Genomic DNA, 14,848 nt, shown 5'->3' with positions numbered 1-14,848 from the left:
CCTGGAAATGACAGTGTTAGTCGCTTAGTCGTGTCCAACTCTTTGCAACCCCATGGACTTAGCCCACCAGGTTCTTCTGTCCGTGGAATTCTCCAGGCAAGAATACTGGAGTAGGTAGCCATTCCCTTCTCCAGGGGATCTTCCTGACCTAGGGATCGAACTCGGGTCTTCTGCATTGCACGTGGATTGTTTACGCAATATACGCTAGTCCCTGCTATATTATATAACATAACTCTTTTACTTAGATACAAACCCTACTAATGTTTCTCTGTTAATGTATGACCATGACTATTCCCATCCTCCTGATGGAAACTACTTTGAGTGGTCTTTTCACTGGTAATCATGAATTTAAATCCATTTATAGCTTCATTTTACAAGTGCTTAGGGACTGCCTGAATTGAGCCATGGGGATCCTGGGGTTGATGAGAACAGACACAACTCCTGTCTTATGAAGCAGTAATCCAGAAGAAGAGCTGAACGGTTTTTTTAAGTAAATCACGACAGAGTGAGAGGAGTGCCTGGAAAGGAAAGCACTTTTTAAAAAGCACATGTAGGAGCTTCCCTGGTGATCCAGTGGCCAAGACTCCATGCTCCCAGTGCAGGGAGCCCAGATTCCATCCCTGGTCAGGGAACTAGCTCCCACATGCCACAGCTAAGTTCAAGTGTAGCCAAATAAATAAATATTTAAAAAAAATTAAAAAGCACATGTAACCTAGGCAGCTTTAGCTAAAGTGAGAAGTACCTCAGTTGCTGCTTGTCTTAGGATCTGAGAAGAAATACAGAGGTTGGTCTAGGGGACGGGACATCTCCACGACCACTGGCCCAGATTTAACCTCTGACTGGATTCAGAGGTTCAGCCCAGGCAAAGAACAAGAGGTCCCTAGAAATGGGACTCCTTTGTGTGCTAGGGACTGATTTCTTAGAGCCAGGCCTCAAGGTCAGTGCACGTGAACAGAGGCCCTTCGATTCTACCAGCAAATGGGAAGAAGCACCCCCTGTATACCTGGCTTTGACCTCTCCTTTATTAACGTATGCCTAGGTGACTCTTCCTTTCTTTGCATATAACTTGAGGGATACTTCAATGATAGCCTTTATCGTAAATGTTAGGACTTTGTTTCCTAGATCAGTATTCCAAAGGCTACACTTACATCTGTGAGTAAGCATGTCCCTGGAGTGATCTTAGATTTTAAAATCAGTCACCTACCCCATCATTGATCTTTCAGAACTTGCCATTCATAGTTGTGTTGTAGTGATAAAAAGTCTTAAAATTCAAGTGAAGATCGACAGCAGCACTGATAAATGGAGTACTTCACAGCTAGAAGAATACCATCTCTAATCTTAGGATCATGTCATGCTGAGTCACTTCAGTTTTGTCCAACTGTTTGCGACCATGTGGACTGTAGCCCACCAGGCTTCTCTCGAGATGGATTCTCCAGGCAAGAATACTGGAGTGGGGTTGCTATACCCTCCTCCAGGGAATCTTCCTGACTCATGAGATCAAACCTCATCCCTAACACCTCCTGCATTGGCAAGTGGATTCTTTACCACTGGTGCCACCTGGGAAGCCCAGTCTTAGGATACTTGTATTGTAATATTGTCCCAAAATGATATATAGGTACTAAAACTAGGAGAATCGCATCCCTGTAGTGATTGGGAGTCCTCTGATGCTCTGTTGGCCCCTCTGTCCTTAACTTACATTCTCATCTGGCCTGGCTTAGAACAAGGTCTAGAAGTAGACTCATGAAGAAAGATTGACCATCCCTGTAGGTGACGATAAAGGGAGAAAATAGAAGAGCACTTCTTTCTTTTTCACACTTTTTAAAAATTCTCTTTTCATTTTTGATATTTTAAAGTTGGAGAGAAGCATAGCACAGAAGAGAGAGGGAGCTGGAATAGAAATAAAAAGAATGAATGAACACCAGCGAAAGAACTGGTGAAAAACAGAATAAGTTAGTTAACACACTGTTGACTGGGGGATTTTTGTAGAAACTAACGCCTGTGACCGGCAATTTGTTATGTAAGTGAATATTGAAACATCTCTAGTCAATAATATTTGGGTCACAGAAAACATACTTATATGTCTGTAGTCAGTAACTTGTTAATATTTGGAATCAGAGGTATAAAAAGGGGTTCTCCTTTCTTCCTAAAAATGGAAAGATGCCCAACAAAGGAAGATACCGTGGGCAAGATACCAGATGACACCTTCATCAGGCTTCAGTTAGTCTCCTGCCCGTGGGGCAGACACTGCATCTCAGCTGCAGGTCTCACTCCAGCTCTGCTGGCACACCCCTGTGTCCCCTGAGGTCCCCTCCAGACTGTAGGATATTCGTTTCAGCTGCTAGTTCATGATTTCATCACTGCTTCCTCTTCTGAGTTTTCAGATACCAGGTTGGATGTTGCTTGCAAGAGCTAAGCTGTCATAACCCACAGAAACCTCATGCCAGCTTGCAGAACCTCATGTAGACTAGTGTGAGTTGCCCTGATTGCCAGCCAAATCAAAAGTTAACGTCAGTCAGTCTCTTAAAAAGAACTTAGCCCTCAACATGGATGACCAGAAAAGATCCCTGAGAAAGCAGTCCCATCTTCCCATCTGTAACTCATATGCATGTGATTTAGTTTTCCTAACTGAACCTGGAGCACTTTTGGAGCAGTGGAAACCGGTGGCTGTTCTTTCTCTGTCGGCTGCCTTCAGGACTGGCAGTAGGAGATACAGTTACACAATTTGGTCTCAAAGCCCAAAACAAAGCAGCTACCCCACTTCTCATAGAGACTCTCCTTGTCCAGCCATACTTGTTGCCAGAGGGTGTCTTCATGAGGGGGACAGAAAGTGGAACGCTGAGAGCGTCTGCAGGACTGTGATCACTACATGTTTATTAAAGAGCAGACTTCATGAAGTTGATTCTGAGAAGAACAGATGATACTTCTGTCCCTGTGTCCACTGAGAAAATGGGATTCTCTTCAAGAATTGCTGGGTGGGACCGTCCTGCCTCTTCTAGACTCTCAAGTGCAGAGGTTGTTAGAAGTGCTCTCTTGTCAGTGACGTTACTCAACCAGGAACCTCACCAGCTTGTACTTTCCTTTGTTATAGCCCATCAGCTTTCTGCTTGAGTTAACAGTTCTCAAGTCATTTCAGTGAATGCTAATACCCAAAGAGATATCCAGGGTTTTCTGGCGACATTCTTTTCTGTTAAGTTGTTGCAAGATTTCGAGACCCTCTGGTCTGTCTGTACATAGGGAAAACATACAAGACTTGCAGCTAGTTTCTCCGTGGGTACATCCTCAGGAGTTACTACATTCTGCATCACCTTTTAGCCATTAATGTGAATGCCTGAACATTGAAGTGTCACATGAGGTTTAGAAGTCTGTTTGGGTGTTGGTTGGCTAGGACTGCATGGGGCTGCAAATAGGAGAAACCCCAGCTCAGTTTTTAAACAAGTAGAGGTTTCTTTTCCATGCATTATGGGAAGCTTGGAGCCAGATGTTGACCACATCGATTTAGTATCTTAGTGATAGCAAGGCCTCTCTTTACAGGTGTGAGAAGGATATTACAGCTACAGGCCACAGGCTCATAGTCAAGGCTGGAAGGTTAAGGGTCGCTTTACATCTGCCCTTCTTTTAAGGAAGGGAAAGTTGGGACTTCCCTCGTGGTCCATTGGTTAAGACTCCACTCCCACTGCAGGGGGGTCAGGTTCAGTCCTTGGTCGAGGAACTAAGATCTCACATACCACATGGTGTGGCCACAAAAACAAAAATAAAAATATTTAAGAAAAAGGGGGAAGCAAAAGCTTTCGCAGAGGTCCCCTGATTACCAGTAAATCCATTAGCCACAGCTTAGTGACACAGCTGCCTCTAGTTGTGCAGGAGAAAAGGAAGGAGCAGATTGTTCCACCTGACGTATCAACCTTGTGGTCCAAGTCCTCAGCCACCCACCTCCCATCCCCCAAATCAGGATTTTGTTATGCTAAGGAGAAAAGGTAGCATGGATGTTGTGCAAACAACTAACAGAATCTCTGCAACAGACCTTTTGTGTCTGTTGTTTGCTTAAAAAACCCAGACCTGGTCCGAGTCAGACGTGCTCTTTTGTTCCTGAGTCTGTTTTAAGGAGACACACGAATGCCTGGTGGGCGAGCGTGCTTCGTGTGGGGCAGAGTGAGGCTCGCTGTGTTGCACAGTGGGTGCCTTGCAGCATCTTCTTTCCACTGCTGACCTTCTGTTCACTTTTGCAGATGAACCTCTCCAGCCTTCCTCATCCCACAATGACAGTGTGCCTAGTTACTGCAAAAACGATGAAGGGGATATATTCCTGGCAGCTGAGTCCTGGAAACCCGACGTGTGTACCAGCTGCGTGTGCATGGATAGCGTCATTAGCTGTTACTCTGAGTCTTGCCCTTCTGTATCCTGTGAAAGACCTGTGTTGAGAAAAGGCCAGTGTTGTCCCTACTGCATAGGTAAGACCAAGAAAAAAATCGTTTCTCCTGCCCAGCGACCACTAATTCTCTATTGACAGCTATATGTGTAGATCAGTTAGTAATTTTGAAATCCGTTTTTCTGGTTGACATACCACACAGGCCCAGTGTAGGTCACAACAGGAGGATCAAAGATGTGAAAGGTGTATTCCCGAGGTAAAACATGTTGAGAGTACAGAAATGCTTTCTGAGAATATCATAATGTTACAATGCCATCAAGTTCTACTGGGCTCCTTTGGCATTTGGGGATTTTCACTATTAGAGTTAGAACTCTCCTCCTTCACCTTATTATTGTCTGTGGTCTTTTTGTCCACAGACCCACCATGTCCCATATCAGAGTACACTTTGTGCCTGAAGCTTGCCACTACCTTAAGATCAGCCAAATACCAGATACTGATTTAAACTCCCAGTTCTTCCTCTGTCTGCTGACACTTAATTGATCCTATTTAGACCATGGGGTCATCCATGTTGAGGACCTAGGGACACAGAATGAGACCTGTGTCACGTCAGAGCCCTCTCCTTCATGTGACCCACGGGGATGCGTCTTACGATCAGAGGACATACGTATATTAGCCCCAGACATCTATACCAAAACTGGTCCTATGCACACAAGCCAGATGCTGTTCTGGAGTCCCGAAGGTGAGGCTCAGACAGCTGGCAGCTCTAATACAGCACAGTCCCTACTCCCAAGGCTCTCACTCTCTCTGATTGCTTCTGTCTCAAGTAAAACTCATAAAGTCAAGTGAAAGACAATGACGTATCTCAGTCCAGTTGTGAACCTATAGTCAGAGTTAGCAGGTGAAAAATTAGGCAAGCTGTATTAATGGTAGGCATCAAGCGTTTATTGTTGAAGGTATTTGCATGCTTTCTAGATGCAAGTCAGTGCATATATTTGGGGTAAATGCGTGAGGAGGAGGGGAAATCCTCTGGCCACAGGACTTTGTAGCAGCCCGTGTAGATGAGTCAGTGAACGGTGCTCAGGTGCCCATCGGCCACCACTCAAGCTTTTCAGGATAGCTCCTCCGGCCACTCTGTGGGGTCACGCCCTCTGAACACTTATTCTGCACATTAGTATACGAGAGATGGAAAGATTTCAAAACACAATTTCTGGTCTCAGGAATTTTACAGAGCTTGATTTTATCCATGTCATGGTTAGGGAATGTGTGAAAATGGATTCTCTTCTTTTCATAGGGTGACTGTCTATCCAGTTTATTCTTTAAACTGTGCTTTTGTGAGTGAAGTGGGGACTGTTCATAATTTTGATGGGACCATGGCTCTAGACCAGGAGTGTCCCAAGCCAGTGGGGACCTATGGTTGCCCCACCTCTTAGTGACAGGGATGCTAGATCTGCTGTAATACCTACAAAGCTGGCTTTGTAGCTTGTAAGTGGAAGCCAAAAATGTATCAAGGCATCCATCCAGCTTACTGCTACATATCTTCTCAGAGAGTTGACTGGCATTCATCTTGTTAAAAATGGCATAGTCTTTGATGAGATCTGAATGAAAAGTGTAACCAGGTCACTATTTCAGACCAGGGCATTGGTAAAGGGGGCGGAAATGTACAGCCAGGACCAACATATTGAAATACCAAAACTTCTGTCCTAAGGAGACAATTTATAAATCAACCAGGAGTACTTGGATCATAGTTGGAAACCAAGGCCCAGGAAACCTGAGAATTCTGTAACCTTCAGAGGAAAAACCCAGCTGTGAATTTCTCATGTGTTGAAACGCTCTGAATTTTTTTTTTTTTTAAGATAAAAATGTTCCCGTTGTGTTTTGCTACTTAATTGGTGAATATGTGATTAGTAAGTTGCTCAACTAATTAATGTGTTTCCATGTGATAGTAGTAAATCACTTTACTGTCTCACAAAACCAGTTTAACAAATCAATACTTATGGAAAGAAACCTGCATATCCTAGAATTCTGTGTTCTTTGTCTTTTTTTTTTTTTTTTTTGCTTTTGCTTTCATATTTTCCTATTCCAATTCCTGCATCTAGACTGTACATTCTTCTTTAGTGTGGGGAGGAAAATACCAGTTTGGCCTCAATTTGTGATTTTGATTTCAAATTAGATTATAGGCACTTTCACTAAATTGTGGTTCACATAAACTCATAACGACAGAGTAGAAATTTTGATTCTGTTACAACAGTCCCCACCCCCACCGCCCCAGCCACATTGATGCAGGTATAACTGTATAATATAAACCTATGAGGTATCTTCTGCCAAACATGTTTGGGGTCTTTAACAGTTGATGAGTAATACTGTGTGCTGTTATCCTCACATTCATCTTAATTTATTCATACATGTTTTATTTCTGAAATAGTCATTGTTGTTATCATTTAGTTGCCAAGTCATGTCCAACTCTCTGCAACCCAGTGTTGGACTGTAGCCCACCAGGCTCCTCCGTCCATGGGATTCCAACAGGCAAGAACACTGGAGTGGGTGACCATTTCCTACTTCTCCAGCCCAGGGATGGAACCCAGTTCTCCTGCTTGTTAATCCAAGCAGATTCTTTACACTGAGGCACCTGGGAAGCCTTGAAATAGTCATTAGTCTCTGTAGGCATCATGCTGCTGCTGCTGCTGCTGCTAAGTCGCTTCAGTCATGTCCAACTCTGTGCGACCCCATAGACGGCAGCCCACCAGGCTCCCCCGTCCCTGGGATTCTCCAGGCAAGAACACTGGAGTGGGTTGCCATTTCCTTCTCCAGTGCATGAAAGTGAAAGTGAAGTCGCTCAGTCGTGTCCTACCCTCAGCGACCCCATGGACCGCAGCCTTCCGGCAAGAGTACTGGAGTGGGGTGCCGTTGCCTTCTCCGCTGTGTGCGTCATACTTTCTTGCAATTAGCCTTTCAGATTGGGCTTCATTCTGTCTCCCAGCTAATACTCAAGCACATGAAGTCAGATTCAGTTCATGACTACGATTTGAGGATTTTCTGACCCTCCAGTTTGCTCCCTTCACCTCTCCAGACTTCTTCTCTTGTCAGCTTCCCATCAGCATGGTCCCTCTGTAAGGGCACCAAGCCTAGGCAGCCGTAGCATGCCTGTGAGCAGTTGTCAGCTGTGCCGCACCGGCAAAGTCTTCATCCCCATCCACATCACTGAGCAAAGGGGAAGAGTGGGCATGCCATCATTCTGCATGGCATAAAGCTCCCAATGGCTTCTCAGCAGGCTCCAAGGACCAGTGCTTTCATTGTCTCCTGTTCCAGGCTTTCTCACTGTGAACCCAGCTCCTTGTTAACCCAGGCAGTCTGGTCCCAGGGTCACGTGTACCTCCGCCAAGCCTACGGCGCTGACCTCACCATGACTGCAGATCACCTCCCTGGGTGCATTTTCTTCCAAATCAATCAAATACAGATTTCTAAAAAACCGGATACCTGCCTTTGATCTGACTTCTTTTTTTAGTGATAAAATCTCTGAAGAAAAGTGTTCTTGCTTTCATCTTGTAAAGTAGCCTTTTTTTCTTACCACAAGAGAACTGAAAAGGGTGATCCTGCTAAACGTAGTATTATTACAAATGTTTGGTGTTCCTTTCAGATAAATTATCAAGTCAGTAAAGTGCAATGATAATGCTTCTCTCTAATGTGTGAAGGCCTCATATTATGTGTACTAATTTAACAGAATGTGTAATACAGACATAATTAAAAGGATTGATGATTAATTTTGAAAAGTGAACAGCTTTGTCTAATTACTTATAATACCCATCATTAAGGAATTCATCTTTGTACTGGAAAGAAGCTAAGTAGTAATTACCCAATCATTTTAGTGGAACATCTTCAGATTCTTGAATTTTTTCTATTCTAGCTTCCTACACAAATACGTACAAACTTAGATTTTATTCTCATAGGCTTTTTGACTGTCATGATGGTTAAAGAACGGAGAATGAGAATCAAGAGATGACTTGAATGTAGCTCAGGTGGGGATAAAAGGCCTGGTAGGAATTTTAATGTGTGATGGCAGATTTGACACATGGTTCCTTAGAAAGAGCAGATGCCTTCTTCATGTCAGACTTGCAAGGTAGCATCTGGGGCCTTATCACTGACTACATGCTATGTGCCTTTTTGGAACCTTCCTGAAGAAAAAAATTATTTCAGTGCTTCAGTGATATCTTTATCCCATCACTGCTAAAGGGCAGCAGGTGGTGTACCACCAGCACTTCCTGTGCCTGAGGGGACGCTTGTCCTGACACATTACCATTGCTCTGATGTCTGTGTCGGTGATGCTTCTGCCAAGGGCCAAACTGGCGTCTTCTGTCAGCAACCCAGCAGGTCTGCACCATGTCCAAGAGCGCAGTCATTCCCGAGTGTTATATTCCCAACTACTATATTTGCATTATGTAATATAAAACATTATAAGATTGATGATATCTATTACTATAGATATTATCTGTAATATTATAAAATATAAAGAAAGGGCACTACATTGATCATAAAGGTCTCTCTTCATTTAGTCTTTGGGGTCTTCAAGCCCATATTGCTGCTGCAGCATACCTGATGACTTTGGAAATGTAGGTGTTCAGGTGTCCCCCCTGACCCCCCCACCAGATGAGGAGCTGAATAAGCAAATCTTGTGTGGGCCAAGTCATAAGTATGACTCAGTGCATAGAATGCAGTAAGTCCCCAGCATATGAACCTTTAAGCTGCAAACTTTCAAAGATGAAAACATGCACTCACGGGTTCAGTCACGTCAGTTAGCATGTCTGGCATACATTGTCACATTCATGTGTCCTCTACAAGTGGCTGTGTTCTTGTGTACTTTACTGTATAGGACTGTACAGAGTACAGAAGTACAGTGTATTTATTTGTAGCCCAGGATGTCCAAAGACAAGCACAAAAGCAGCAGTGATGTAGCTGGCACTGTACTGTACTTGCCAGGGTAGTGTACTATAAGATTAAAATGTTATCTCTGTTTCTTTGTGTCTGTTTTTTATGTATTATTTGTGTAAAAAGCATTATAAACCCATTACACTATAGTACTATATGCATGCTTAGTTGCTCAGTCGTGTCTGACTCTTTTGCCACCACATGGACTGTAACCCACTAGACTCCTTTGTCTAAGGGATTTCCCAGGCAAGAATAATGAAGTGGGTTGCCATTTCCTTCTTCAGAGAATCTTCCCGATCCAGGGATCAAACCCAAGTCTCCTGTGTCTCCTGCATTGCATATGGATTCTTTACCTGCTGAGCCATCAGGGAAGACTATTTAGCCGATTGTGTTAGTTGGGTACCTAGGCTAACTTTGCTGGACTTATGAACAAATTAGACTTAGAATTTGCTCTCTGAATGGAACTCTTCTGTATGTACAGGACTTGCTGAATTGTCTTGAAATGTAGTATTGGCAAGCATTTTTATTTATTTGTAGCTGTATGTTATTTTATAAAATATCTGAGGTCAGATATTTAGAGCCAAGTTTGTTGGCTGGAAATCCCTGAGTCACTACATCTTTTTCTTTTGTGTGTTTGTCTACACACACGCATATTTATTTCATAATTTGATGTGAACAAAATTATATTCTGATTACATGTCTTCAAGTCATCAGTATCTTTTAAGTGTCTTTAAGTATCTCATATCTTTAAGGATCTGTGAAAATGAGTTCTAGTATAGATGGTACATGAAAAAGTGGTTTTCTTGTGGGTTATATCAAAACATCTGTCTGATTAGAGATTAGCTACTTTTATGTTTTTATATGTCTTATGTTAACATTTGAGTTGGAGATTTCAAGTGGAGTCCAGCTGTCTTGGCACTCAGTTGTACTGGTGTCATTATATTTCCTCTCCACAGTGATCTTAACTAGCAAATGATTAATAATATTTCTCCTTGGTAAGGAGACTTACCAAGACTTACAACTTGGTAATGACTGTGCTTTATATCAGTCTATCATACTACATTCGTTTTTGCCTAGATTTATGTTTGTTTGTTTAGGTATCTTTTAGAGATAAATATAAATACTATCTCTTCGGAACATCTGTTGATTATTGTGTATTTAACTCAGCCCGAGAATCAAACGGGAAATAGTTAATATGGCGTCCCTAAGATATACAATCCATAGGACTAAATGTTGTGCATTTTTAACCCATCATGCTATAATATTAGCATCTTCATTGGAACACTTTCACAGCTATTTCTCCAATATGTTTTGCTAAAATTAAAAACTGCTGTGTGTTGGGAAGAGAATGTACTTTAAAGCCAAGGTGTTACGACCCCATCTCTGGCACATTCTACCTATAGGTCTTGGTGATAAGACAACTGTTGCTCAGTTTTCTCATCTGTAAGATGAGAATAATAATATTGTTCTATACTTCACTAAAGTTCTGTGAAAATTAAGTGATACACATATGTGCATGCATGCTTAGTCACTCTATTGTGTCTGGCTTCTTTCTGACCCCATGGACTATACCCCATCCGTCTCCTCTGTCCATAGGATTTTCCAGGCAAGAATAATGGTGTGGGTAGCCATTCCCTTCCCCAGGGAATCTTCCCCATCCAAGAATCGAACCTGGGTCTCCTGCATTGCAGGCAGATTCTTTATTGTCTGAGCCACCATATTTATGAAAAGTCCATACATATGTGAAGTCTGTTTGTTGCTCAGTTGTGTCCATCTCTTTGTGACCCCATGGACTGTAACCTGCCAGGCTCCTCTGTCCATGGAATTCTCCAGACAAGAATACTGGAGTGGTTAGCCATTCCCTTCCCTAGGGGATCTTCCCGACCCAGGGATCAAACTCAGATCTTCTGCATTGCAGGCAGATTCTTTACCATTTGAGTCACCAGGGATGCCCAGTATGTGAAAGCTCCTTAAAATGGTAAATAGGATATGAATATATATTGGCTCAGAGTTACAGCTCTTTGAACACGTGGTACACCTGACCTAGGTGACAGACACCACAGGGACTCTTCATATCTCACTCTAAATACAGCACCCACCTTTCTGCAAAAGAAACTGGATATCGCATCCCAGTGATGAATTTCTGAAGGACGCAAGTATCTGAGAAAACACTTTGGTGATATACTTCATCCTGCACACTTCTAGCTTAAATAAATAGCCCATGATGCCCTCAGTCACCTTATCATGACCCCAGTGGAAGCAGCGTGCTACCTGAAGGTCTGTTTTGCAGCTGGGTGGTAGCAGTGCCTGGCCCCCAGGCCTCAGAGCTTCACTTAACTTCCATGCCTCTGGACATCACACAGGAGAGAGAGGGAGCTCCTTTATTTTTCTGTTTGCATTGAGAGGCTAGTCCCATGTGAGGCGTCCATGGACTTGTACAGGATCCGCTGTGATTACTGGAAACAAAAGATGTTGTGTTTACTATCAGGGGAGGCACCCAAGTGCTTCCTGCATGTTCTTCAGAGCTCTAGCTCCCTGGGGCCCCTGCTCTGCAACCCCGGTGGTCACAGACAGTGCCGAGTGATTTGAGCAAAAGGAAAGCGGGATGCTTTTCTGTGTATTGTTTGGAGGGTGTAAGACGGGTAACATTCGGTTGTCATGCACTATACTAACTTTGGAACTGGTCTAAAGTTGTCGTGACAAAAATAAACAGGGTTTGATTTCAGTTTGTTTAGATCGTGCCCTCCACCCTAGGAAGCATCTCATCTTGCTTATCCCATAGGCAGCTTTCCCCTCTCACTTCTGTATCCTTTCCAGGCCCCTGGCTGTGTAAATAGAAATTCAAGTTGTTCTGGTTAACTTGGGGGAAACTTCTGAGTGGCATGTCTTTATCTCAGCTTCGGCTCTGTGTTCTTATTTTAAAGATGTCTGTTGCACGGAAGGGAGACTAGCACTGGTCTTTGCAGAATATTAGTAGGTGCCTTTTGCCTCTGATTTTTGCCCAGGGGCCAGCCCTGATTGTGCACCCTCTAATGAGGGGTGAGGACCCCCTTTAACAGGATTATATTTCAGTGACAAAATGCAATCAGACCTGAAGTCAGTCTGCAGACTGACCAAGCTCAGGCTCTAATGGGATGAAGCACCTCCTGTAAGTACAGAAACTCCTCTGGTGCAGAAACTGGCCACCCTGGGAAGCCCACTGGCTTCTACTTCAGAGTTTTCTTAATCTAGAGAAGAGTCAATCTTTATATTCTTTAAAGTTCGAAATGGAATGTTTCCTTGAACTTCTATCCAAGAAGTGTTTAATCAACCCATAACATGCTTATACAAGGATGAATAAGTTCTATCGCTGAGAAAGTCCCTCCTCTTTGCATGCAGCAGGAATCAGAGATCGCTGCGTTTATCAGTTTGGTAGGAACTCAGGAAAATTTATAATTTCTCTGTTAACTTGGAACCCTATGTCAGCACCTATTCTTTCCAATATGTTGAAGAAACCTGAAAGCCTCTTTTGGCCTTTATAAAGAGACCTGGACTCTCATCCCAAGAAATAAAATAAAAGCAGAAAATGGGCCTTTCAGGAAAAGTCCTAAAACCAGGAGCAGATCTGTCTTTCCAGCAGTGAAGACATTATAGAGATCGGGACCTTTAAGTACAAGCCACCATTCTCCTTGCCATAACCCTTCTCTGCCCCCCATCCTCCACCAAAAAAAAAAAAACCACAGTATATAGAGGTAAGAGTCAGCCTACATGGCAGTGCTGTGACCAGTTGTCTCAGTTTTTTCTTTCTATGTAAGTGAATTAAGAGCAAGTATTTTGTTAGAAGCTAAAAGTTACAAGCTAAAGTACTCAGTTTTTGAGATTAATCAGTAAGTTTTATTTTTGCATTTTTAGCCAAAAGCTTTATCACTTGCTGATGGAGTAACTGTGTTAGATCTCTGCCTCACTGAAATTGTCTAGGCTGCTTGCACCTGCTTTCAGTAAGACTTGATTGAGTTCCGCTTCTGTGCTCCTTGTCAGTCTTTGGAGCTCCAGCAGACCAGCATGCTCAAAACCAGTCTTCATCTTCTGTGCCTACAGATCTCTCCACTCCTTAGTGACCTGCTCATTTTGCTCAGGTTCCTTTTTCGTTATGATTTCTGTTTATCTCCACTTTATGTAAAAGAAAAAAAAAGCTAGTTTCTCCAACAGGAGGCACCTGCATTCCACTGATTCTCCATCATAGAGTGTGCCCAGCTTGGGATATAAAAATGCAGAGTATATCACAGGGCAGGGATCACAGTGTCCTGTCAGCTAAGGGAGAGTGAAATGTAAAGTCATAGTAGGTTCTCGGCGCTTTGTAAAAGTTAGCCAGCAGTTTCCACCTCCTCTGTGCTCCCCTAACTCAGCCATGTCAGTGGAAATGCTTGCCGACTTTTCCACTCTCACTTCTCGTCTTACATGACCCACAGTGTAACCGGTACCTTTCTCCACCTACCTAAATGATTGCACTAAAGTTTTCTTTAAATTCCTCGAACCTTAATCTTAAGAAATCAGTTTGAAGTGTATTATTATTAGCAGGGCCTGGAGTTGGCACAGTTTTCTCCAAGTCATTTGGCACATGTGTTTGGACCTGAAATCACATAAAGCTGCTAAGATCCCTGGGATCCAGGAATCTCCCGGAGGGCAGAAACGCCCCGCCCCCGCCTCCCGGCCGTGTGCGCTGTGTCCCCGTCCCCGGTGTCTAGCATGGCGCCCTCCACAGTGAGGTGTGGGGAGCACGGGCACCCACTGCTCCGCTGGGCTGGATGCTTCTGATGGGACTTCTTGCTCCAGAAGCAAGAGCTGCATTTAGCTTCTTGGCCACGAGGATCCCAGAGTAAATTACTTTTCAGGTCTCTAAATAGTACGCTGGAGATTTGAAAGAACTGATGCCATTTCTAAAGCCGCCCAACTTCCTCCCAGGAAGTTACTCCCACACTGAGACTCTGACTTCATGACCTACCACAACCAGATTTAGAACCTGAACCACCTATGTAGGGAAGTTATCTCCTGGCAGAAATGGAAAAGTCCAACTGTCATACAGTTTCTAGCAGATTTTACTTTTTAGAACCTTTGCCAGAGGAAAGGCAGTAGGGAGTCTGAAACTCCTTTCTTTTCACCATGGTCAGATTCAGAGCAGTACCTGATGCTGCGCCAGTGGCTCCTGAGAGACTAAATTGGACTTTTAGAGAGGAGGAAAAGGACCCAATTTTAGTATCTAGGTTTCTCCCCAGCTGTTAATTAGCTTTATGGTGTAATTAGTAAAATAGCTCAAGAGGAGAAGCAAAATCCAGCTTTTAATGGCCTGGGAAGCCTTTTTTCTTATCTTAAAAAGAAGTGAAACAGCAAGGTTCAGGCGGTGGGAGCGGTCGGTTCAAAAGGAGTTCACATTTCAAAATCTTATCACTTCTTCCTCCTCTCTTTTCATATAACCAGAATCAAGAAAAAGGGGAAAAAAAGAAAAACCACACCGAATTTTCCAAACTCTATCACTGAAAGAGATCACATATCTTTTATTGTAGTCAGAATGCAAGATAATGTTGC

At 43.3% G+C, this 14,848-nt stretch overlaps 1 protein-coding gene across 3 annotated transcripts in view; it reads left to right on the top strand.

Moving 5' to 3' along the window:
• CRIM1 (cysteine rich transmembrane BMP regulator 1) overlaps positions 1 to 14,848 on the top strand; it is a 209,689-nt gene that overhangs the window by 170,615 nt on the left and 24,226 nt on the right. For all 3 annotated transcript variants that reach the window (XM_070379739.1, XM_070379740.1, XM_070379738.1), the window contains one exon: positions 4,227 to 4,448. In XM_070379739.1, coding sequence (XP_070235840.1) covers positions 4,227 to 4,448 — 222 coding nt within the window. The remainder of the gene's footprint in view (positions 1 to 4,226; positions 4,449 to 14,848) is intronic.

The sequence above is a fragment of the Bos mutus genome, chromosome 11 (genome assembly GCF_027580195.1).
Source record: "Bos mutus isolate GX-2022 chromosome 11, NWIPB_WYAK_1.1, whole genome shotgun sequence".
NCBI lineage: Eukaryota > Metazoa > Chordata > Mammalia > Artiodactyla > Bovidae > Bos > Bos mutus.
The sequence above is the reverse complement of the archived record's forward strand: the minus strand, read 5'-3'. Positions and strand labels throughout refer to the sequence as shown.